The sequence below is a fragment of the Peromyscus californicus genome, unplaced genomic scaffold (assembly GCF_007827085.1).
Source record: "Peromyscus californicus insignis strain IS unplaced genomic scaffold, ASM782708v3 Scaffold_5__1_contigs__length_169319896, whole genome shotgun sequence".
NCBI lineage: Eukaryota > Metazoa > Chordata > Mammalia > Rodentia > Cricetidae > Peromyscus > Peromyscus californicus.
The window spans coordinates 124,096,924-124,118,903 of NW_026294573.1; the positions used below are offsets into that span (position 1 = coordinate 124,096,924).

Genomic DNA, 21,980 nt, shown 5'->3' on the forward strand with positions numbered 1-21,980 from the left:
TCATGGGAAGATGCAAATAATTTTTCTTTATGTTTTTAAGTAAATCTCCTTCAAGTTTCTGTAAATTATATAATTACCTAAATTTCATATGATAAATAGGTTAGATGAATATTCCTAAATATAAAATTGTAATAGTCCAGTTTCCACAGTTTTTTATAAAACCAGTAATGTAACTCTGGCTGGCCTCAAACTCAGAGATCTGCCTGCCTTTACCTCCTGAAAATGTTAGGATTAAGGACATATACCACCATACTTAGCCTGGTGTATTATATTTTAAATAAAATAAAAACTCTACATGGAAACCTTCTACTTTGCAAATGGTGATATAAAGCCAAAACCTCCTTTCTTTCCTCCAAATTATTAAATAACAAGAATAGAAAACAAAGATTCCAAGTTCATTTTCAGGAAACACAAGTCTAGTTGGGCAGTGGTGATGCACGCCTTTAATCCCAGCACTCAAGAGACGGAGGCAGGAGGATCTCTGTGAGTTTGAGGCCAGCCTGGGCTACAAAGTAAGTTCCAGGACAGCTCTAGCCATGAGAAAAGACAAAGAACAATATGACAATTTTAATATACTTCTAACTTAAAACAAAATCCCAATAATAACACCAACAATGGTTTTGTGAGGGGAACTAGACAAGCTAGTTCTCAGATTTATGTAGAAAATGGTGAAAATAAAGTACTGAACTTATTGACTGAAGAGCATCTATTGTTCCTTCTTTACCCCAACCTCTCTCTGAGATATCAGACAGCACAACTTACCTGCAATGTCATCTGAAGAATCTTCGTCATGAGGTAGCAACGGTCTTTTATTTCTTTTGCCTTTCTCAGGTAAGTCTTTTGAGGGATCTTTTACCCGCATCTGTTATTTACTGAAAAGTTTAAAGAAAAATAACGATACTTTAATCTTCAAAATTAAACTTTTAGGTATTTAATGCGCATTCAAATTTGATTGGTCTATAATTCAACAGAAGAAAAAGAAGGGAAACAAATCAGCTAAAATAAACCTCAAAACCAATGCACAGGACTGAGAGTACAGCTCAATGGCAGAGCAGGCATGGAACCCTGGGTTCTCGTCCCAGGACTGCCATACAAAAAAAAGGTCAATACACAAACGGCACACTCCAACTACTCGGTTACAGACTGTTTTTACCACCCCACCCCCTGCCAAGTGTCTGAAAACCCCTCTGCAGAAATCTAATCCACAGTGTGGTAGCGCTTGGAGATGAGCCCTAACAAGAGCAGGTGAGAAAGTGGATCTGGCACACATGTGAGGTAACCAGAAGAACACCAAGACAACTAGACCTTTCTTAAATTGGGGTCTACCTTACCCTTGCTTGTAGCAAGGACAGACAAATCTGCCAGCACCTTGGGCTTGCCAGCCTTCAGTACTAACTAATATTAGCTGTAAAGCCACTCAGTGCAGAGTAAAAAAAAAAAAAAAGTTGCCCAACACTAAGACATGAGCCCTGCGTGCATGACATCTCAGAGGGAAATTTTCATCACGGAAATAAGTACTACTTCTTAGAATGGGCTCTCTCCTCACCCTGTCATCGATGCTGACAGCAGCAGCTGGAAGATTCACACTGGACCGGGGAGAGCAACTAAACCTAGCAGTCAGGAGCCCTAATTGCTGCGCTACCTAGGGACTAGTGACAGAAAAATTAATTCCTGCTTTTAAGCTGCCATCTTTTCTCTCCAAGTTCTCATTATGAAAAATTTTTTTAAATCTACAAAAGTTAAAAGAACCATATAATGAGTACTCATACATTGTCTGGATTACACATGTATTACCATTTTGCTGTATTTGTTTTATCTAAACATCAGTAAAGAAACATACAATTTTTTTTTTGTTTTGGTTTGTTTTTCAAGACAAGGTTTCTCTGTATAGCTTTGGCTGTCCTAGAACTCAACTCTGTAGACCAGGCGGCCCTGAACTCACAGATCTGCCTGCCTCTGCCTCCTGAGTGCTGAGATTAAGGGTGTGCACCTACACACCTGGATAGAAATATATAATTTTTTAAATTTTAAAGTAGGAGTATGTCCATGGATATGTGCATGTTAATGCAGGTACCGGTGAAGGGCAGAAAGCATCAGATCTCCTGCAAGGAGTTACAGGCAAATGTAAGCTAGCTGCCCAGTATGGGTGCTGAGAACCAAACTCTGGTCTTCCTCAAGAGCAGCACATGCTCTTAAGCACTGTACCATCTCTCCAGCCCAATTTTATATATATATATTATATATATATATATATATAATATATATGATTATTTTTTAAAAGTATCTGAAAACAAGTTGTAGAAATAATGAAAATTTATCCCTAAATACTTAAGCATGGTGCTTAAAAAAAAAATCAATTCTCCTACATGACATCACTATCAAATGTAGGAAAAGTTTTCCTAGTATCTTTTATCCTAATGTATTCTAATTTCCTTATCTGATGCAAGGATATTCTATAGGGGTTTTCTGGATGAAGATTTAATCATTATTTATACTTCATCTGTTAGAGTTCTTCATTCTTTTTTAATACTGTTTTCCCTGTATGATTTTTTTTTTTTAAGCATGTGTGTTGGGGGGTGGTATATGCAGGTGTCCATGCTAACATATCTCAGCAAATGCTCCAATTCCTACAGCAGAATGGGGTAAGGGGAAAGGCTCTAATACAGAGCTGGTTCTTAAAGCTTTGCCTGAAGCGCATATTGGCTGACTAAAGAAAAGCACATGGTCACATTTAACTTCAGGTAAGTAAACACTACATCACCCATTTAGCAGAAGTCAATTCTAGATGAACACAAAGTCGTCATTTTCTCATGTATTCAGAAAGTCTTGAAAGAAAGCACACTGGGCCTAGCCTTATCCACCACACTTCTCTCTGGACAACTTCTGTGCACTTTACTTAGCCATTTCAAACACTTTCAATCTCCTTAACCTCCAACTCTCTGACCTCCCCACAATGAGACGGCAAATCTGGTCTTTCTATCTCTAAATTTACAAACCTGCATCCATTAACTTTCCATTATCCAAGTTGTGTCTGGAACTCTCCAAGGCTCTCTTGGCCAACAGAAGGATTCAAAGGACTCAGCACATGGTTGTAGGCTGTACTCTTGCACATTTCACAGAGCATTTGAATGAGTATACAACCTGATTAGAATGGACAAGGACTCTTTTCCATAACTTCCATCAGCTCTCTCCCTCTCCGGTGAGTGAGCACACACTCTCCTCCTCACAAGGAACAAGCAGCTATGAATCTGAGCTCAGGGGAACCCATTAGAGACTTGGAGACCGGGATCTGTACGGTAACTGGTAATTTGGGCATAAAATATAACGTTGGGCATAGAACATTTACTACATCAGAACACTCCCAAACTCCAAGTTTCCAGGTGCCAAACAAGGGCCAAGGCTGCAGGCAGAGCCTACAAATGACAGAAGCCTCAGGCCTGATTGTTAACTCTTCACACAAATATGTTTTGGGTATTTTTTTTTCCGTGCAGTTTTCTAAACATCAAGTGTTACAGCACTTTTTTTAAAATCTGTTTACTTATGTTTGTGTGTGTGTGTGTGTGTGTGTGTGTGTGTGTGTGTGTGTGTGTGTGTGTGTAAAGATGTGCACGTGTTTCCGTGTTTCGATTTGCATCGGTGAGGATCTCTTTCACCACGTGGGTTCTGGAGATTGAACCATTAGGCTTGGCAGCCAAAGCCTTCACCTGCCGAACCATCAGCTTCAATTTTTAATTTAAACATTACCGAGCACCTGCATTTTCTCTAACACGGGATGTACAGCTAGCATATTTAATATTTTGCTTTTCAGCTGGCTACAAACATCCCATGTCCAAATACTGTTAAGTTTTGGGCGGCTATTCTCCAGCATGAGAAGAGGAAACGTAAACATCTTCCTTTAGACACCCGGGCTCAAAACACTCAAGAACCTTCTCCCAACTACTCTGAGATACGTCACTCTCATCACTTTCATCATCCTCATTTTACACTTGAAACTGGATGGAGGTAAAAGTGACTTGCAGAAGTCCGGGAGCCAGAAGTGGGCTCGGGTAGGATCGCCCCCTAATATTCGGTGTTGCCAGAAAGCCGTAGTTAGGCTCTCTTTCTCGGGAGGCCACTGATGCACCCCAAGTTAGCAGAGTGGAATGCGGGGCAAGGAGAGATCGCGAGGGGACTAGAGATCCCGGGTCACCGTGAAGACTGGACTTGGCCTGCTTCCCTCCCCGACCCCCGCTCTTCCCGCAATCGCCAGGACTCGGCCGAGTGGCCGCCCGGCGCCGCTGTGAATGTGGACGCGAGGGCACGTGGGAAACCTCTCTTTCTAGGCTGGTCCACCTACAAGGAGGCATCGCCGCCCAAGCGAAGACACAAGGGTTGCAGTGACCCCAAAGCCTGGGCCCCGACTCACCCCGCCCGCCGGGCCGCAGCTTCCACACACAGGAGCTTCTGCGCCTGCGCAGCAGGCAACCCGGAGAAGGCGGGGCCAGGCGTTCTGGGAGGGGCGAGGGCGGGGTCTGGTATTGTGGGTGGGCTGGGGGCGGGCCTTTGAGTCTAGGCTCAGATCCTGAATGTCGTTCCCGCAGGGAGGAGGTCAGAGCGAACTGGAGCTGGTGTAGATGCAATGAGGGGGTGACCCCTTGCAGCTGGCTGGTACAAGGCTAGCCACAGGGCCTGAGTTCAGGTGCTGGCGTGGATGAGCTGCTATGGTCCTTCTGGCCTGTCCCGCTTGCTGGGCACCTTTTGAGACGGCCTCTCCTGTCTCATCACCCTTCCGGAACTCTGTAGAGTTACATCTGACATTCACTGTATATCAAGTTTTTTTTTTTCATGTGCTTCTCACTTCTGAACTAAACAATACATCACACCTGTAATTCTTCAGAGTCCGAGCATCTGTTACTGTACACCTTGCTTTTGAGTAAAAATAGTTGGTTTGAAATTATTTTGTTGCAAGCACTGGTTGATGGGTCCTAGAAGTCTCAGTCTTTCACAAGGGACAGGTTGTAGCTTAATGGTGAGGGTGCTGGGTTTGAAGTTAAAAGGTTGTAGTTAAGTGCCCAAAGCTGACTGTTTGTTACCTTAAAAATTCTAATTCATTTCTGAAGGAAAACTTGTCGAAGGAGCTAACTATTCGTTTACATTATGTTTATAGGAACCGTGCATTGGACAAATGCCATGGAATACAAATATGCAGGTCAACGTGCTGGGTATGGGGATACATAATGATCTTTTAGGAGATTTTCTTCCAGGAAGAAAGAAATGTTGTATCAATAAGAACAGTTTGTGTTGTGATGTAACTTCAAAGTCAAAATTGTCTGTATAAATATAAAGTTTTGTATGTTAATATTGAATTTGAAATAGAATATGAAAAAGATAGGCAAAAGAGCAAATGTAAAGTATTTGCATACTAAATTGCACCAGGAATAGGTCTTTTTTAAAATAAAATATTTTAAGATTCAATTTACAGTTAGGACAGAATTTTAAAATGAAAATTTAGATTCTCTTCTTAATAAAAAGCAACTTAAGAATTCTGCAATTAGTCACTCAATATTAAAATTTCTCTTAGAATTAATGAAGTCCCATGGCTACTGTCTGGTCCCCCAAGAAATTCCTTTTCCAAAGGTCCAGCATTTAGACAAAAGCCACCATTCCCTCGGGGGCTTGAAGAAAGTTCCTGTTTGCTAAAAAAGGGAGACATTCTCATCTCTGGCAAGAGAACAAGTGGCTCTTCACTTAACCTTTGACTGTGGTGCCTGTTCACTTGTCAAGGTCAATGCTAGGCTAGGCTCCCTCAGTGCCTGCTCACGAGCCCCACCCCAGCTCACAAGCCCCCTTTCTCCTATTCTCATTTAACTTTGGAAATCTTTCCCCCCGTCACTTTTCCTTGCTTTCCCAGGAGACAGTCTTGGCAGTTTGGGAAAAAAAAACAAAAACAAACAAACAAACAAACCCTTTTCACCCCCAGAGTGGCTAGTTTGGTTTCTTTACTGTACCCATTTTCATTCAACTGCCTTGATATCTAACAGATACGCTCTTAGTCTGACCAAAATCTCCAGAGACTGCAATCCCCATTCAAAGTTGGCAATGCCTATTAGCAGAAAAGTGACCGGAACTAGAGATCATGTTAAGTCTCAGACTCAAAAAGACAAATATTGCATGTTCTCATTTTGTTGTGGGATATTTACCAGAGAAGACTGCTTGGATGTGGGTTTAAGCCAGAACAAGGTCTATTAGTCAGCTGACGACTACACTGATCCCAGTGTAGCCCCAAGCCTTTCTCAGGGTGAGATTTTAAGCACACACACACACACACACACACACACACACACACACACACAAAAAAAAAAAAAAAAAAAAAAAAAACATATTCTAAGTTACATATTTCAGTTAACAAGAACAGTTAGCCAGAAGCAGAACTACAGAAGCCAAAAAGCAAGGTTAGTACATTTAGAGACTCTCCTGGAACTATGGACTTTGATGGATTCCGCCCTTGTTTTAGTTTGGGCAGGTGGTACTTTCTACGTATTTTACAGCCTGAATGGTACTTCCACATGGAGTCAGTTGTGCTAAGGTCTACTAAGACTACTAAGGTCTGGGGCCCTGTTACAATTTCATTTCTGTTACTGTGATAAAATACCTCATCAACAAGCAATTTAGGGGAGAAAAGAAGTCCATCATGTTGGGATGGCCAGGCAGCAGGAACTCAAGACAGCAAGAAATATCCTGTAAGAACATCAAATATGAAACTTTTGTATCAAATATCATGAAACTTGTGTTTAGGGTAAGGAATTCAAATCTTTTTACTCTCCCCACTTGTAAGACTTTATTCAAATGTTTTAATTTCCATCAGCACTCAGTAAAACCACTACTGTATTCCAGGAATTTGATGGCCTAGAGCAGTGACTCCACACTCCTTCATTTTCTGTTCACCAATTCTTTTCAGTTAAGACTGAGATCAGACCCCAGCTAATGGGGAAAAGACAGTCACCATCTAAGTTTGAATAAAAACCAAGTGCAAGCCAGGTGGTGGTGGCGCATACCTTTAATCCTAGCACTCGAGAGGCAGAGCCAGGCAGATCTCTGTGAGTTGGAGGCCAGTCTGGTCTACAGAGCGAGATCCAGGACAGGTGGCAAAACTACATGGAGAAACCCTGTCTCAAAAAAACAAAAAACAAAACAAAAAAAACAACAACGAAAAACCCAAGTGCACTTCCTGTCTGTGTTCAATTTTCCAAGCATGCCCTCTTTATCAAGAGTAAGGTTGGAAAGGTGGTCTCTTTCTTTGGGACCCTGAACTTATTTCTAACAATACACCAAGTCACAAGCAGAGAGAAATGAACACATGGGTGCTCACTTGCTTGTGTACAGCTTGATTTTGCCATTTTTAAGTGGAATATTACTGTGGGATGAGCTTCTGTACACTGTGAATATGTATTACTCTCATTGGTAATAAAGCTGTTTAGCCTATATCGAGGCAGGATAAGGTTAGGTGGAACAATCAAACTGAGGATTCAGAGGAAGAGGAGTCAAGAGAGACTGGAGCCAGCCTCTCAAGAAGCAAGATGCCAGAGGACCAATAAAGCCACAACGACGTGACAATACATGGATTAATTTAAATGTAAGAGCTAGTTAGCAATAAGTCTGAACAATCAGCCAAGCATTTATATACATCTCTATGTGGTAATTTGGGAAGTGGCTGCCAGGTATTTGGGAACTGGGGTCAGGACAGAAAACTCTGCCTCTGCTTACAGAATATTTATTTTTATGTATGTGTGTAAGAGTGAGTGCCAAGTGTCTACGTGTATGACTGCAAAGTCAGAAAACGGCATTGAGTCGCAACATAGATGCTAGGAACTGAACTCTAGTCCTTGTGCCCTGCTCGCTCATCTCTTCAGCCCTTCCATTTCTCCATGCTTGAAACAGTTCAGGGCCCCCTACCTAGGGACTGGTGCCACTCACAGTGGTCTTCCTATATCAATTAACCTAATTAGGGTAGTCCCCCAATCCAATGACCTACCTACTGACCAACCCAACATAAACAATCCAAGACTGAGACTTTTCCCAAATGATTCTAAGTTTCGTTAAGTTGGCAATGAAAGCTAACCATCACACATGTTTTCTCTCATACAGGGAACCTACAAAAAATGTATATTACAGAGGATTGGCAAGATAGCCTAGCAGGTAAGGGTACCTGCCACTAAGCATGACAACCTGGGTTCAACCCCCAGAAGCCATATAAATGTTTAAAGGAGAACTGACTCCATAAAGTTGTCCTTTGACCTCCAAACATACATGCTGTGATACATATGTGCTCTTGTCATCACACTACACACACACACACACACACACACACACACACACACACACACACACACCAAAATTTAAAAGCTTAAACTCTAAATGATTAGGAAAAACCTAGTAGTAGATAATGGCATTGGTGTAGAATCTGCTGTGGTTTATAAATTGTTGAATTATTGGATCTAGGGAGATGGCGCCATTTGGTGGAGTGCTTGCTATTCAAACATGAGGACTTGAGTTCAGAATCCCAGAACCATGTAGGAAGCAGCTGTGCCGCTAACTCCAGGGCTCAGGTGGGAGTGCAGAGACAGGCTGATTCCTCAAGCTCAGTAACCAGCCAGCCTAGCCTAACTGTTCATCTTTTTTTAAACAGTAATTTTGTATTTATTTAGTTGATGTATATGAGTGTTTGCTCACATGTATGTCTGTGTACCATTTATGTCTGTTTACCATGTACTTGCGTAGTATACTCAGAGATTAGAAGAGGTCATTAGATCTTCTGGAACTGGAATTTTAGATTGTTATAAACCATCATATAGGTGTTGGGAATTGAACCCAGGTCCTCTGCAAGAGCAACAAGTACCTTAAGCACTGAGCCATCTCTCCAGCCCCCTCAAACTGATCATCTTCAGGTTCAGTGAGAGACCCTGTCTCAAAAAATAAAGGTGGTACAATTGAGGAAAGACACCCAGCATTGGTCTCTGCCCTCCGTACACACATACACACCCACTCTAACAAGTACATACATCACACACACATACAGACAACTGCACACACACCTAACACACAATAAACAGTACTTAACTACTGAAAACGGGCTGATTTCAGCCAGGCTGTGGAACCGCACACCTTTAATCACAACACTTGGGAGGCAGAGGCGGGCGGATCTCTGTGAGTTCCAGGCCAGCCTGATCTACAGAGCTAGTTCCAGGAAAGCCAAGACAACACAGAGAAATCCTGTTCCAAAACACCAAAACAAAAACAAAAAAGAAAGAGAATGTGCTGATTTCAAAATGTGTATTTAATGGAATTATTACTTGGGCATACATTTTAATATCAGTTTGAATTAATATGTTAACTTTTTACTCAATAAATTCCAGTTCAATGCAGCTTTTATTATGTTTGGACAACTAAAGTGAAGAGAAAGTTAAGATAATGAGAAGCTTTGTGTGGCAAAAAAAGCCCCAGCCCACTCAACCCAAATATGCTCTGAGTTCTTTTTTTGTTTTTCGAGACAGGGTTTCTCTGTGTAGCCTTGCACCTTTCCTGGAACTCACTCTGTAGCCCAGGCTGGCCTCGAACTCACAGAGATCCACCTGGCTCTGCCTCCCGTATGCTCTGAGTTCTAATCCCTGGAACCTGTAATGTGTTACTTTACCTGGTGTCTTTGTTAGAGGTTCTATTGCTGTGAAGAGACACCAGGACCATAGCAACTCTGAAAAAGGAAAACATTTCATCGGGGCTGGCTTACAGTTTCCGAAGTTTAGTCCATTATCGTCATGGCAGGAAGCATGGTGGTGTGCAGGCAGACATGGTGCTGGAGAAGAAGCTGAGAGTTCTACATCAGATCTGCAGGCAGCAGGAAGAGAGAGACACACCTGGTCTGGCGTAAGCATGTGAAACCCCAAAGCCCACCCCCATGACATACTTCTTGCAACCAGGCCACACTTCCTAAAACAACTCCCTAAGCATTCAAATATATGAGCCTATGGGGGCTATTCTTATTCAAACGGCCACACCTGGTAAGAGAGATTTTGCAGATTTTATCACATGTTAGATATCTGAAGTGGAGATTCTGACTTGGATTATTTCAGTGGTCTGAATGTAAAGGTCCTTAGAGGAAGAAGAAAGGAGGGGCAAATGAGAGGTCTTACATCAGAGGCAAGGGTCAGCCAGAGAGATGTGAAGATGCTAAGATGTCTTTGAAGACAGAGAAAGACCAGGAACCAAGGAACGAGTCAGCACGAGGAGACATGAAATGCAGGCTAAAGTAAACTAAAATAAAATCTTTCCTGGCGTTTTTAAAAAATACACCTATTTTCGGACACATTGATTCCAATTAAGTATGATAACTGCAAAATTGTAAATAATCCACTTCTGTTGTTTGAAGCTAGTAAATATGTGGTGATTAGTCAATGTAGCAATGGAAAGCTAACACTATAAAACTGCCAAAAACCATCCTGAGAGAAAGCAAAATATTAACTGTTTGGCAGTACCCTGTTCTGCCGGTGCTGACTGCGGGGCGCTCAAGCGCCTGGACAGCGCCCGTGGTGGGAAGCCAGGAAGGAGCCGAGGAGGAAGTGGTCAGCAGCGCCCGGGGTCCCAGAAAGCCCACGGTGATGTTGGCCAGGCGGGTGCTTGGGACCTCACGCAGGGCGGCGTTAGGATCGGCGGAGGCTGCGCTTGGCGGTGAGCTTGATCCCTGAGGAACAAAAACCACCTGATTTCGGGTGCCAGGGAGGGGATGACATTGAGCGTTCTCTCTTTAGACTTCCAGTTAATAATATAAGTGAAGCCTCCCACTCTTGGCACGTACGTATGTAGTGCCCACATGCGCTTTTTGCTCCTTTTGATCCTCCGGATTCCATGCTCTCCCAGCTTGGAGATGCGCGAACACAGCGATAGAGTAAACATGGCACCAAGGTTATTTATCATGAGAATGAATTGTGCAAGTTTGAGTGATGAAGGTCAATTCACTACACAAAGGAGCCAGCAAGAAGGCTCCGGAGAGGCTTAATTACAAACCCACTCTTTTAACTTACCATTGTGACCCACCAGGGGACAGAGCTCATCTCTTCATGAACCAGACCTCCCCTGCACCCCCACCCCCCCACACACCCGGTTAAAACAGGTCCATCTCCCATTAATTCTGCAAATTTGGAAACAGAAGAAGTGAACGTGGCTATTAACCTAGCTGGGTCTAAAGCTCAATCCAGGGCTTCAGTACCTTCCCTGCACCCCTCTATTTTTTTTCCACTTTTTAAATTTTATTATTTTGTTATTTTAAATACTGCCTCTTCTTTAACGTCTATTTTCTTCCAAAGAAGCAGCTTCCCCGCTCCAGCAAGCTAGCTTCCCTTGTTCCCTTGTTAAGGTCTTTTGTTACTGAAGATGGGCTTTTCTGTGTAAATTGTTTTCTTTCACCTTTCTGTAGCAATACTACACAACCCAATCTGCCAGGCCTCCTGCAGGGGATACAGCTCCCTAAGGAGTTCACCATCTGTACGTGGATGGGCGAGAGAGACAGATAGATACAAGTACACAGCCCAGTCCAGAGTGACTGAACTGGAAAGAACCTCAGATCTAACGAGCACAGTGCCAGAGGAAGGTGCCTTTGTGCGTTTTTCCGTTTGTTTGTTTTGGTTTGTTTTGTGTTGGTTTTTTGAGACAGGGTTTTTCTGTGTAGCTTTGGAGTCTGTTCTGGAACTCTCTCTGTAGACCAGGCTGGTGTAGCATGAATCTTAAAGAGTCTTATTAACAAAAACAAACCCAGAGCCAGGTATTGGGGTGAATGCTGAATGATCAGAGAGACAGAACCAGCCACAGCTTCCTCACCTCGCCAGTTCCTCAGCTGATCCTGTTTCCTCAGACTGGATGCCTCTCAGCTGAACTGTGCTGCTCCAAGGCCTAAAAGCTTAACCAGCTTCTAGTTCCTGGTCCTCACGCCTTAAATATCTTTCTGCTTTCTGACATGGCTTCCTGGGATTAAAGGCTTGAGTTGCCATGCCTGGCTGTTTCCAATGTGGCTTTAAACTCACAGAGATCCAGATGGATTTCTGCCTCTGGAATGCTAGGATTAAAGGCGTGTGTGCCACCATTTTCTGGCCTCTATATCTAGTGGCTGTTCTGTTCTCTGACCCCAGATAAGTTTATTAGGGTGCACAATATTTTGGGGAATACAATACCACCACAGGCTGGCCTCAAACTCACAGAGATTCACCTGCTTCTGTCTCCTGCATGCTAGGATTAAAAGCGTGCACCACCCTCACCACCACCACCACCACCCGTCACCTTTGTGTATTTTAAAAGTTACACAAATAGTACATGGTTATACTCTCACTAAAGCAAAGCAAAACCAAAGAAAACAAAACAAAAAAATAGCACAGCCACAGATCTCCTTTAAACACTCACATCCTACTCCTCAGATATGTATGAAAATGACTCTTTTAAGCTTTTCTATGGTTTTCCATAGATAAAAGTTTGTATTATATGTGTGTATTGTGTATATATTTCTATATTTTGACTCACATAGATATTTAGCTTTTAAAAACTGCATATACCCCATAGTGGGGATATACTACAGTTTACTAACCAGTCACTTATAAAAAAATTTAGTTCCAGGTTTTTATTATAAAATTATTTGATAATCATTGTGTAATCTATTCTGTGTACACAAACAAGTATTTTACTAGAATGGATACCTGAGTAGAATTGTTAAAGGAAAGTGACAAGAAATATTAAATAGATATGAGAGGAGAGTCAGTGTCCCTTGTAAAAAGGAAGGGAGAGATGTTTCTTTCAGAAGGAGCAGTATGGTGTAATTTGTGAAAACAGGAATTGATTGCACTGTATATACATTAATTTTATTTAAACCTAACAGCATGTATTCATTAGTTTTCTCAGTGCTATAACATAATACCAGACAAAAGCAATTTCAGAAAGGGTTTATTTTGGCTCATAGCTTGAGAAGGGAGATAGATAGATAGATAGATAGATATTCATATATATATATATATATATATATATATATATATATATATATATATACTCCAAAACTTAAGACTTAGTCATTTTTTCCTTCAGTGTTAGAACTGATGAATGCGTCTTTGGTTGAACACCAGACCCAGTGGTCAATTTACAAGTAGAGGATATGGCATACAAAAACACCTATAGCTTGATGCAAATAGTGTGCAGTGTAGGCTCACGCCATCGAGAGACTTGGGGAAGGTGAGACTAAAGAAAAATATGTCTTTATTACCTACTACCTCACAAATGAGTATAGCTGAATTATAGGAAGTTCAAAGTCAGTCTGATGATTATAGGAAAAAAATGATCTTTGATCCAGTTTCAAGAGTTGTTTGTTGTGGGTACATTTTCCATGTTGGTAAGCACCGCTAGAATCAAGCTTAACGTAATTTATGAAATTACATAGTTCTCCAGTTTCTTACCATGACACATAGAAAAAATGCAAATTTAGCCTGCTGTCCTTAATTTGAGTAGGTTGATTGTGAACTTTTAAAAATCTAATTCTGAGGGCTGGAGAGACGGCTCAGTGGTTAAGAGTACTTACTGTTCTTCCAGAGGTCCTGAGTTCAGTTCCCATCGTCATTGTCAGGCGGCTCACAAGTGCTTCCAACTGTAGCTCCAGGGGATATATACATGTGGTATCTGCACACATATGTTAGACACATACATGGGGGGGGGGAACACACCTTACAGTAAAAAAAAAAAATGTTTTAAATCTCATCTTGGGGCTCATAAGATAGCTTAGTGGGTAAAGGTGCTTGCTACCTAAGCCTGGTGACCTAACGTGGATCCTGGAACCTATGAAAAGGTGGAAGAACAGACTCCACAAAGTTGTCCTGTTACCCCATACGTGCTCCTGTAGACCAGATGTCTAAAAGTAAAGCCATGAGGCAAAAAGGCTATAAATGCTTAAAATGGTATTACAGCTAATTCCCTTCAGAAGTTCTATTTAAAACTTTAATCCCAGCACTCAGGAGGCAGAGGCAGGCAGATCTCTGTGAGTTCAAGGCCAGCCTAGTCTACAGAGCAAGTTCCAGGACAGACCTTGTCTCAAAAAACAATATATATATATATATATATATATATATATATATATATATATATAATTATTATATTATTTTATGTGTACGAATATTTTGTCCATGTTTGTCTCATCTACATGCCTGGTGCCTGAAGAAGGGATGGTCCTGGATCCCTCAGAACTGAAGCTACAGGTGGTTGTGAGCCACCATCAAATGTTGGAATCTAAGCTGGGTCCTCTGGAAGAGCAGTAAAGTGCTCTTAACCACTGAACCATCTCTTTAGTCACCCTTTAGGAGTTCTTAATGACAATGTGTGAGAGAATCCATTTCCTCAGACCTTGGCTAATATTTGGTATTATCAATACTTTTAAGGTTTACAGGCCTGACACACAAAGTTTTAACACTTGAATTTCTTTTTTTCCTTTTCTTCCTCCCTCCCTCCCTCCCTCCCTCCCTCCCTCCCTCCCTCCCTCCCTTCTTTCTTTCTTTCTTTCTTTCTTTCTTTCTTTCTTTCTTTCTTTCTTTCTTTCTTTCTTTCTTTCTTTCTTTTTCTTTCTTTTTCTTTCTTTCTGGTTTTTTTGAGACAGGGTTTCTCTATGTAGGCCTGGCTGTCCTGGAACTTGCTTGTGGACCAGACTGGCCTTGAACTGAGATCCACCTGCCTCTGCCTCCCAAGTTCTGGGATTAAAGGTGTGTGCCCCCAGGCGGGGCAGTTTCTTTATTAAAGATTTATGTGGGAGGGGCTTATCCACCGTGGGCATGCCACCCAGGGCAGGTAATCTCGGGGAGTATAAGAAAGCAGGTTGAGCAAGTCATGGAGAACAGGACAATCTGCAGCGCTCCTCCATGGCCTCTGCTTCAGTTCCTGCCTCCAGATGTCCTGAGTCCACACCCCTCGCTTCCCTCGGTGATGGATTTAGGAGCTATAAGGTGAAACAAACCCTTTCTTCCCCAAGTTACTTTTGGTCCTGGTGTTTTAGCAGAAACCCTGTGATATACAAGTTACTATCTTTATTTGCAAAGGGAAATGAAGTTAAATTTTTCTTCGTATTGTCACTTGAGTGAGAGTGGGATTAACAAACTATACTTGTAACGATGATTAAATGCTTGATATGTCCCAAAGCTCTTGCTGGCTAGAGGGTTTTGAGGGACAATGAAGTGTCAGAAGGCCAGCAGTCAAACATTCAGAGCAAGGTGAGAGGCTGCCTCCTGTTGCTCACTCAGAATGTGTGCATATTGGAACATGTTTTTCTGTGCTCTGCTCACGACACCTTTCTCTTCCTTAGGTATGTCAGGGCTGAGCCAGGGGCCTCACATATTATAAGCAAGCACTCCACTACTGAGCTACCTACCCTACCTACCCACACAAATAGCTTCTGATGCCAAATGTATAGTTTTTCTACCCACACAAATTCTGTATTTGAGTCTTAAAATTTAATTCTGAACCAATGACCCAGAGTTACTGAAGACACCACAAGGGCTTTCCAACAAAACTGTCCCCATTTCAGACACCGCTCCCAAGTCCAGGCCTCCCTTATTTCTGACGAACTGAACATAAATCAAAGATGCCCACGATGTCAATAATTCACTAACAGAACTCAGGCAAGCACGTCTATGAGTTTATTGTCAATGACTTATTAAAGAATGCAGATGGGTAAGCTGCTGAAGAAGTCATGATATGAGATCTAGAGGAATCCTAAGTGCAAGTGTTTCCATCTTCATGGAACTGGAGTGTGCCATGTTCCCAATGCATGGATGTGTTAACCCAGGAGAGCTCCAGACTCCATCGATGAAAGGTTTTAATGAAGTGCCATAATGTAAGCACTGTTGACTGCTAATTCAATCTTCTAGCCTTGCTCCACTATGTGGAAGACCAGGAATGAAAGATCCAAGTTCTATTCATGGCTTGGGCTTTTGGGTGATTAGTGCCACTCCAAAGCTGTCTAGACCACCAGAGTCTACCTCATGAAAAGAAAGGTATCATCTCTCACTTTCAAAAGTTCTATGTACTTACAAGTCAGGAACCAGGGACAGAGTATGTATCCAGAGTTTATTGAAGTAGAAAGGTGAACTCAGTTCCGTCATCTATAGCTGTTGATACCAATGTCACTTTAAAGTTGTCTAAATTTTTTTATAGGTTTGAAGTCAATATGGGGAAGCAGCCGACCTCACTGCTCTGCTCTTTCTAAGGATGTCACTTATAGGGAACTAAAAACCCTATTGAACTCCAAAAATATTATGTTAATTGATGTTAGAGATACATGGGAAATTATTGAGCATGGAAAAATACCTGGATCAATCAACATACCATGTAAGTGATGTGAGTTTTAAACCAATTCATTTGTGTGCTTAATAACTGATTATATCCAAAACTTAATTGAATGCCTTAACATTTTCTTCCAGTGGATGAGGTAGGTGAAGCTCTACAGATGACCCCAAGGGACTTCAAAGAAAAGTACCATGAAGTGAAGCCATCCAAATCTGACAGTCTTGTGTTTTCTTGTTTCGCTGGAATAAGAAGTAAGAAGGCTATGGACACAGCAATATCACTGGGCTTTAACAGGTGTGTGAACGAAGGAAAAACTGGATTGAGCACTGTGGATTGCAATATTGTACAGACATTGGGGATGCTGGACTGAGCACTGTGGATTGCAATACTGTATAGACATTGGGGATGCTGGGGCTATAGCTCAGTGGTAACATAATTGCGCAGGATGTGAAAAGCCATGGATTCAATCCCCAGCATAACAAAAATAAAAATAAACGAATCTTAGTCTATTTAAGAATCTCTTGGGGGAGGGGGCAGGGCTGGAGAGATTGCTCAATGGTTAAGAGCACTTCTGCAATCCCAGAGGACCCAGGTTTGATTCCTAGCTCCCACATGGCACCTCATAGCTATCTGTAATTCCAGTTCCAAGAGATCTGATGCCCTCTTCTGGCTTCTTTGGGCACCAGGCTTGCATGAAGGGTACAGACACATATGCAGTCAAAACACCTGTACACATATGTAACAAAAATTCAAAGCCTATCAGAGCTACATTGATACTTTGTCTCAAAAAAAGAGTGTCTTGAGCTGGTGATATAATTCAGGGGTAAACCATGTTCCTCACATGTACAAAGCCCCAGATTTAAGCCCTACTACCACAGCAGTTAAAAAAAAAATACTGTTAATAAAGACAGTATAAAGACCAAGGGCGGGCTGGAGAGATAGCTCAGAGGTTAAGGGCCCTGACTGTCCTTCCAGAGGTCATGAGTTCAATTCCCAGCAACCACATGGTGGCTCACAACCATCTGTAATGAGATCTGGCACCCTCTTCTGTATACATAATAAATAAATAAATCTTTAAAAAAAAAAAAAAGAGCAAGGGCATGATGTGTCTTTCCAACCTACTCAAAACACACATTTTTAAGAAGAGGTATAGAATCTAGACAGTATGGTGAGCAGCTATTGCAAAGTTCCCCTCGATCTTCTGTTATGAAACCTAACATTATTTTGTACATTTTCAGTGCTCAACATTATGCTGGAGGATGGAAGGAATGGGTAACCTATGAAATTTCAGAGAAAAAACAAGAAAAGTGAGTTTTGGAATAAGAGACTCTGTCCTTGTGTTCATACATCCAAGGATAACGGATTAAGCAAAAGAAAACTCCAGTCTTAGCACCAAAGGCTATGCTTGGCAACTGTTTTCCTCATCTGTGAACCGAAGACACTGCTCCCCCTGAACATCCCTCATCCATTGAGGACTGAGATAATATGAATTGCCATTGAAATATACAAATTCTACAGTTCATTTTTAAGTACTTTGCTATTCCAAAAGATCGGGTAGCTTATATTATCTAATTATGTGCAATCATGTTATAAGCAAAAACAGTGTATTGACAAGCCGTCCTGATCTTAAACAATAACTAAGCATCAGTCTTAGGTCCATATTTGTAGTTCCAATATTCAGGTGACTGAGACAGGCAGACTGCTAAGTTTGAGGCCAGCCTGGACTACAGAGACCCTGTTTCAAAAGAAAAGAAAAGGATCTCGGGTCCAGAGAAGTAAACTCTGGACAGGAAAACACATTCATAGTATCTGAAGACTCATGGCAAGGTGTGGCCAGAATAGTAACAATGCAGCTAATTTTAAAAATTAAAGTTAACATGAGGATAAAAATTGTACAGGTTATGACTATGGAAGGCAAACTAACCTGGAAGAGGTCTGGGAATTTTGTAGGCTAGTAGAGATGTTCTGTGGCAGGACAGAAATGTCAGGGGTGTATGTGTGTGTCAAAACTCATCAAAGCAAACGCAAAGATATGTGTATTTACAAGTAATATACCTCAATTTAAAAACTAATAAAAACAATTACCCAGTTTTGACTCCTTCTAGCGTGCATGTATTTCTTTAGAATGTTAAGTTACATACTTGTTAGTGTGCTGGCATAATAGTAGCAAAGTAAACGTGTTTTCTTACCTTCTTCTGACTCATTTTTTTTTCACTTTCATTCATGTAGTCTTTTAGATCATGTAGGACCTACCTAGCCAAGCTCTCTAAAATAAGATGGAAAACCACTGGAAAATCTAGAAATACAAACATTTGAACTTCTATTTTCACAATGTCAGTCTGGTTTGTTGATTGTTCTTCCTAGTAAGACTAGAAATGCTACAACACATGCACGTGTGTGTGTGCGCGCGTGCGTGATATACACACACACACACACACACACACACACACACACACACACACACATTTGCACACATACATGGAAGGGTTAGTCTATTTAAAGGCATTACTGAAGCAGCAAGATGTTGCACACATCCTAAATTGTCTTATAATAAAAACCTGGAGCCAGATATTGGGGTAAATGCTGCAAGATCAGAGAGACAAAGGAACAAGCCACTAGAGAAACTTCTCACCACTACCAAATCCTCAGGCCCAATGGGAGGTGAGATCCTATCTCCATGAATGCTCAGACTGCAAGCTTCTGAGTCCTCAGAGTCCTCAGCCGAAAGGTTCTGGGTTCTCAGCAAAAAGGGCTTAGTTCCTGTCTCCTCATGCCACTACTGCCTGGCCTCTGTGTTTAATCTAGTGGCTGGCTCTGTCCTCTGATCCTCAGGCAAGCTTTATTTGATACACAATATATAACCACAGCAAGGCTTTCAAAGACCTATGTTCTTAAGGAGAAAGTGAGCTGTAGAGGATGAACCTGAATGGTAGTACTGGGCCCATCAACTAACAGGAACCTGGATGAAAAGTGCCAGGCTTTTAGTTACAAACTAATAGGTGCAAATAAGCCACAAATTGAGCAGTCCCCTCAAGAACTGAGTCAACTAAACCCCGAAGGCAGGTGTCTTCCTGATCATATGATAGATGAATATATAGAAATGTGACTGTGTCCCAGTAAAATTTCTCATGGACACCAAAGTTTTAATTTTATGTTCATGTGTCACCAAATAGTCTTTCAACTATTTAAAAATATAGCAAGCATTCTTACCTCAAGGTCAGGCCACAAAAGCAGGTGACAAACCAAATTTAGCCTTTAGGACACAGTGAGTGGTTGGCTGAACCAGAGCCAAAGTCTATCTAAAGTTTTCACATAGAATGTTTAGACTTTCATCAAATCTTGTTAGGTACACAGTAAGCAGGGTCTTTTTCATTTCTGTTTTGAGAGACGGTCTTACTATGTAGCTCTGGCTGGCCTAGAACTCAATACGTAGACCAGGCTGGCCTTAAACTTGCAGAGATTACCTGCCTCTGCTTCCCAAATGCTGGGATTCAAGGTATGTGCCACCAGCAATAAATATGATCTTTTTTTTTTCTCTCTCTCTCTTTGGTTTTTTGAGACAGGGCTTCTCTGTGTAGTTTTGGTGCCTGTCCTGGATCTTGCTCTGTAGACTAGGCTGGCCTCAAAATCACAGAGATCTGCCTGGCTTTGCCTCCCGAGTGCTGGGATTCAAGGCATGTGCCACCACCACCCAGCTATATAAATATGATTTTTTTTAACACAGTGATGCTCTTTTTTTTTAAAGATTTATTTATTTATTATGTACACAATGTTCTGCCTGCATATATGCCTGAAGTCCAAAGGAGGGCACCAGATCTCATTACAGATGGTTTTAAGACACCATGTGGTTGCTGGGAATTGAACTCAGGACCCCTGGAAGAGCAGTCAGTCCTCTTAACTTCAGAGCCATCTCTCCAGCCCAAATATGATCTTATGATTGAAAAATAATAGGAAAAAAAGAGTTGGCTATGTTGGTATATGTTTGTAATCCCATCACTTGGGAGGTGGAGGCAGGAGGATTAGAAGTTAAAGGTCCTTAGCTACACAGTGAGTTCAAGGCAAGCTTGAGCTATCTGAAACTCTGCCTCAGAGAAAACAAGAAGATAGCAGAAATAGAACCACAGAGGACTTACATACTGGACTTTCAGACACAAGGATTAACATAACTATAACAAAAAAGGAAAGTAACTAAAATATATTCAGTAATTTGATGACAAAAGGGGAACTGTATCAAAACACAAGAAGTATCAAATAGGAATTCTAGAACTTAAAACACAGTAACTAAGCCAGGCTCATTGAAACGTCTACAATCTTAGTCATGCAGGAGGCTGGGGCACAAGGATTATGAGTTCAAAGCCAACCTAGGCAAATTAGTAAGAACCTATCTAAAAATGTAAGGAGGGTTAGGGATGTAGCTTAGGGATAGCACATTTAGCTGGGGCACACAAGGCCCTGGTTTGATGTCTGGTAACATAACATAACAACAAAAGACAACACCCAACAGATGTTAAACAGGCTTAACAACAGATTAGACACACATAATAAGATTAATGTCAATGAAAAATTAGAGGTTCCCTTTTAATCCCAGCATGTGGGAGGCAGAGGCAGATGGATCTCTGAGTTCGAGGCCAGTTTGGTCTACAGAGTGAGTTCCAGGACAGCCAGGGCTACACAGAAAAACCCTGTCTCAAAAAAACAAAAAACAAAAAACAAAAAAAAAAAGAAAAGAAAAAGAGAAAGAAAAACTAGAGGTTTTTATATTAAGAGCAAATTATAGAAACATACCATGTAGCTATCATTTATTAGGCATTTTGGTATAGTTATGGAAATCAGAATCACTTCCACTGAGGAAAGAGAAACATAGGTATTTACAACATTGTTAACATTCTATTTAATGTCTGTTACTTATTACTGCCACCTTTTCTATGTAGGGGATAGGGGCTATTATTGATGGAAGAGTCCAAGGGACATACAGACAGGAAAAGTGAGAATGGGCTCCTTAAGAGTGTTTCTTGTTCCCAGAAAACATTGTGATGACAGATGGCCAGGAAGGCATGGGGGTGGGTATCTAAACAGGACCGACAGGGAAAAGGGGAGGATCTAGGGGGCCTAGAAAATACCCAATCCAGAGTTCATTTAGTCAATTCCCAGCACTCAGGTGCCTCCCATACCAAAGTGAGCTGTTTGCTTGCTTGATTAGAGCTCTGGCTTTTGCTTTCTGTCTTTCCTGTCTCACCAAACATGCTCAGACATTCTCTAGATCAAGAGCACACCCCTTAGTTCTTAAGGGCTCATCTGGGATTTGAGAAGACCCATACTCAAGGCATGCAGCAGACATGATGCTGGAGAAGGAGCTGAGAGTTCTACATCTGGATCTGCAGGCAGCAGGAAGAGGAAGAGACACTGGACCTAGTTTGGGCTTGTGTAACCTCAAAGCCCACCCCAGTGACACACTTCCTCCCACAAGGCCATATCTCCCAATGCTTTCCAAATAGCGGAACTCTCAGACAACTAAGCATTCAAATATATAAGCCTATGGGGGCCATTCTCTTTCAGTTACCACAATCTGGGAAAGGACCATGGGGAAGACCATGCTTCTGCTCCATCATTTCCTCGCCCCACTCCCAGACATTCTGTAGTTACATGGGGTT

At 41.7% G+C, this 21,980-nt stretch overlaps 2 protein-coding genes and 1 long non-coding RNA gene across 5 annotated transcripts in view; 1 reads left to right on the top strand and 2 right to left on the bottom strand.

Moving 5' to 3' along the window:
- Positions 1 to 4,498, bottom strand: part of Usp45 (ubiquitin specific peptidase 45) — a 64,216-nt gene extending 59,718 nt beyond the window's left edge. For all 3 annotated transcript variants that reach the window (XM_052718105.1, XM_052718104.1, XM_052718106.1), the window contains exons 1-2: positions 4,406 to 4,498; positions 763 to 872 (exon numbers count right to left, since the gene is read on the bottom strand). In XM_052718105.1, the coding sequence (XP_052574065.1) occupies positions 763 to 862 (100 nt within the window). In that variant the 5' untranslated portion in view covers positions 863 to 872; positions 4,406 to 4,498. The remainder of the gene's footprint in view (positions 1 to 762; positions 873 to 4,405) is intronic.
- Positions 4,499 to 6,404: 1,906 nt separating this feature from the next.
- Positions 6,405 to 10,623, bottom strand: LOC128097529 (uncharacterized). The gene is made up of 3 exons (XR_008213887.1): positions 10,509 to 10,623; positions 9,764 to 9,861; positions 6,405 to 6,717 (listed from the first exon to the last, which is right to left on the bottom strand). It is a non-coding gene; the product is annotated as an uncharacterized LOC128097529 (long non-coding RNA).
- Positions 10,537 to 18,424, top strand: Tstd3 (thiosulfate sulfurtransferase like domain containing 3). Its single transcript, XM_052718113.1, has 4 exons — positions 10,537 to 10,701; positions 16,198 to 16,371; positions 16,464 to 16,623; positions 17,568 to 18,424. The coding sequence occupies exons 1-4, from the start codon at positions 10,632 to 10,634 to the stop codon at positions 17,638 to 17,640; spliced, it is 477 nt and encodes a 158-aa protein (XP_052574073.1). The 5' UTR covers positions 10,537 to 10,631; the 3' UTR covers positions 17,641 to 18,424.
- Positions 18,425 to 21,980: the final 3,556 nt, after the last annotated feature.

Excerpts from the sequence above, each read along its gene's own strand:
- Tstd3 (XM_052718113.1), top strand. The coding sequence starts at position 10,632 with ATGTTGGCCAGGCGGGTGCTTGGGACCTCACGCAGGGCGGCGTTAGGA. Across the intron at positions 16,372-16,463 it reads TGGATCAATCAACATACCAT|TGGATGAGGTAGGTGAAGCT; the intron begins GTAAGTGATGTG and ends ATTTTCTTCCAG. Across the intron at positions 16,624-17,567 it reads ATATCACTGGGCTTTAACAG|TGCTCAACATTATGCTGGAG; the intron begins GTGTGTGAACGA and ends GTACATTTTCAG.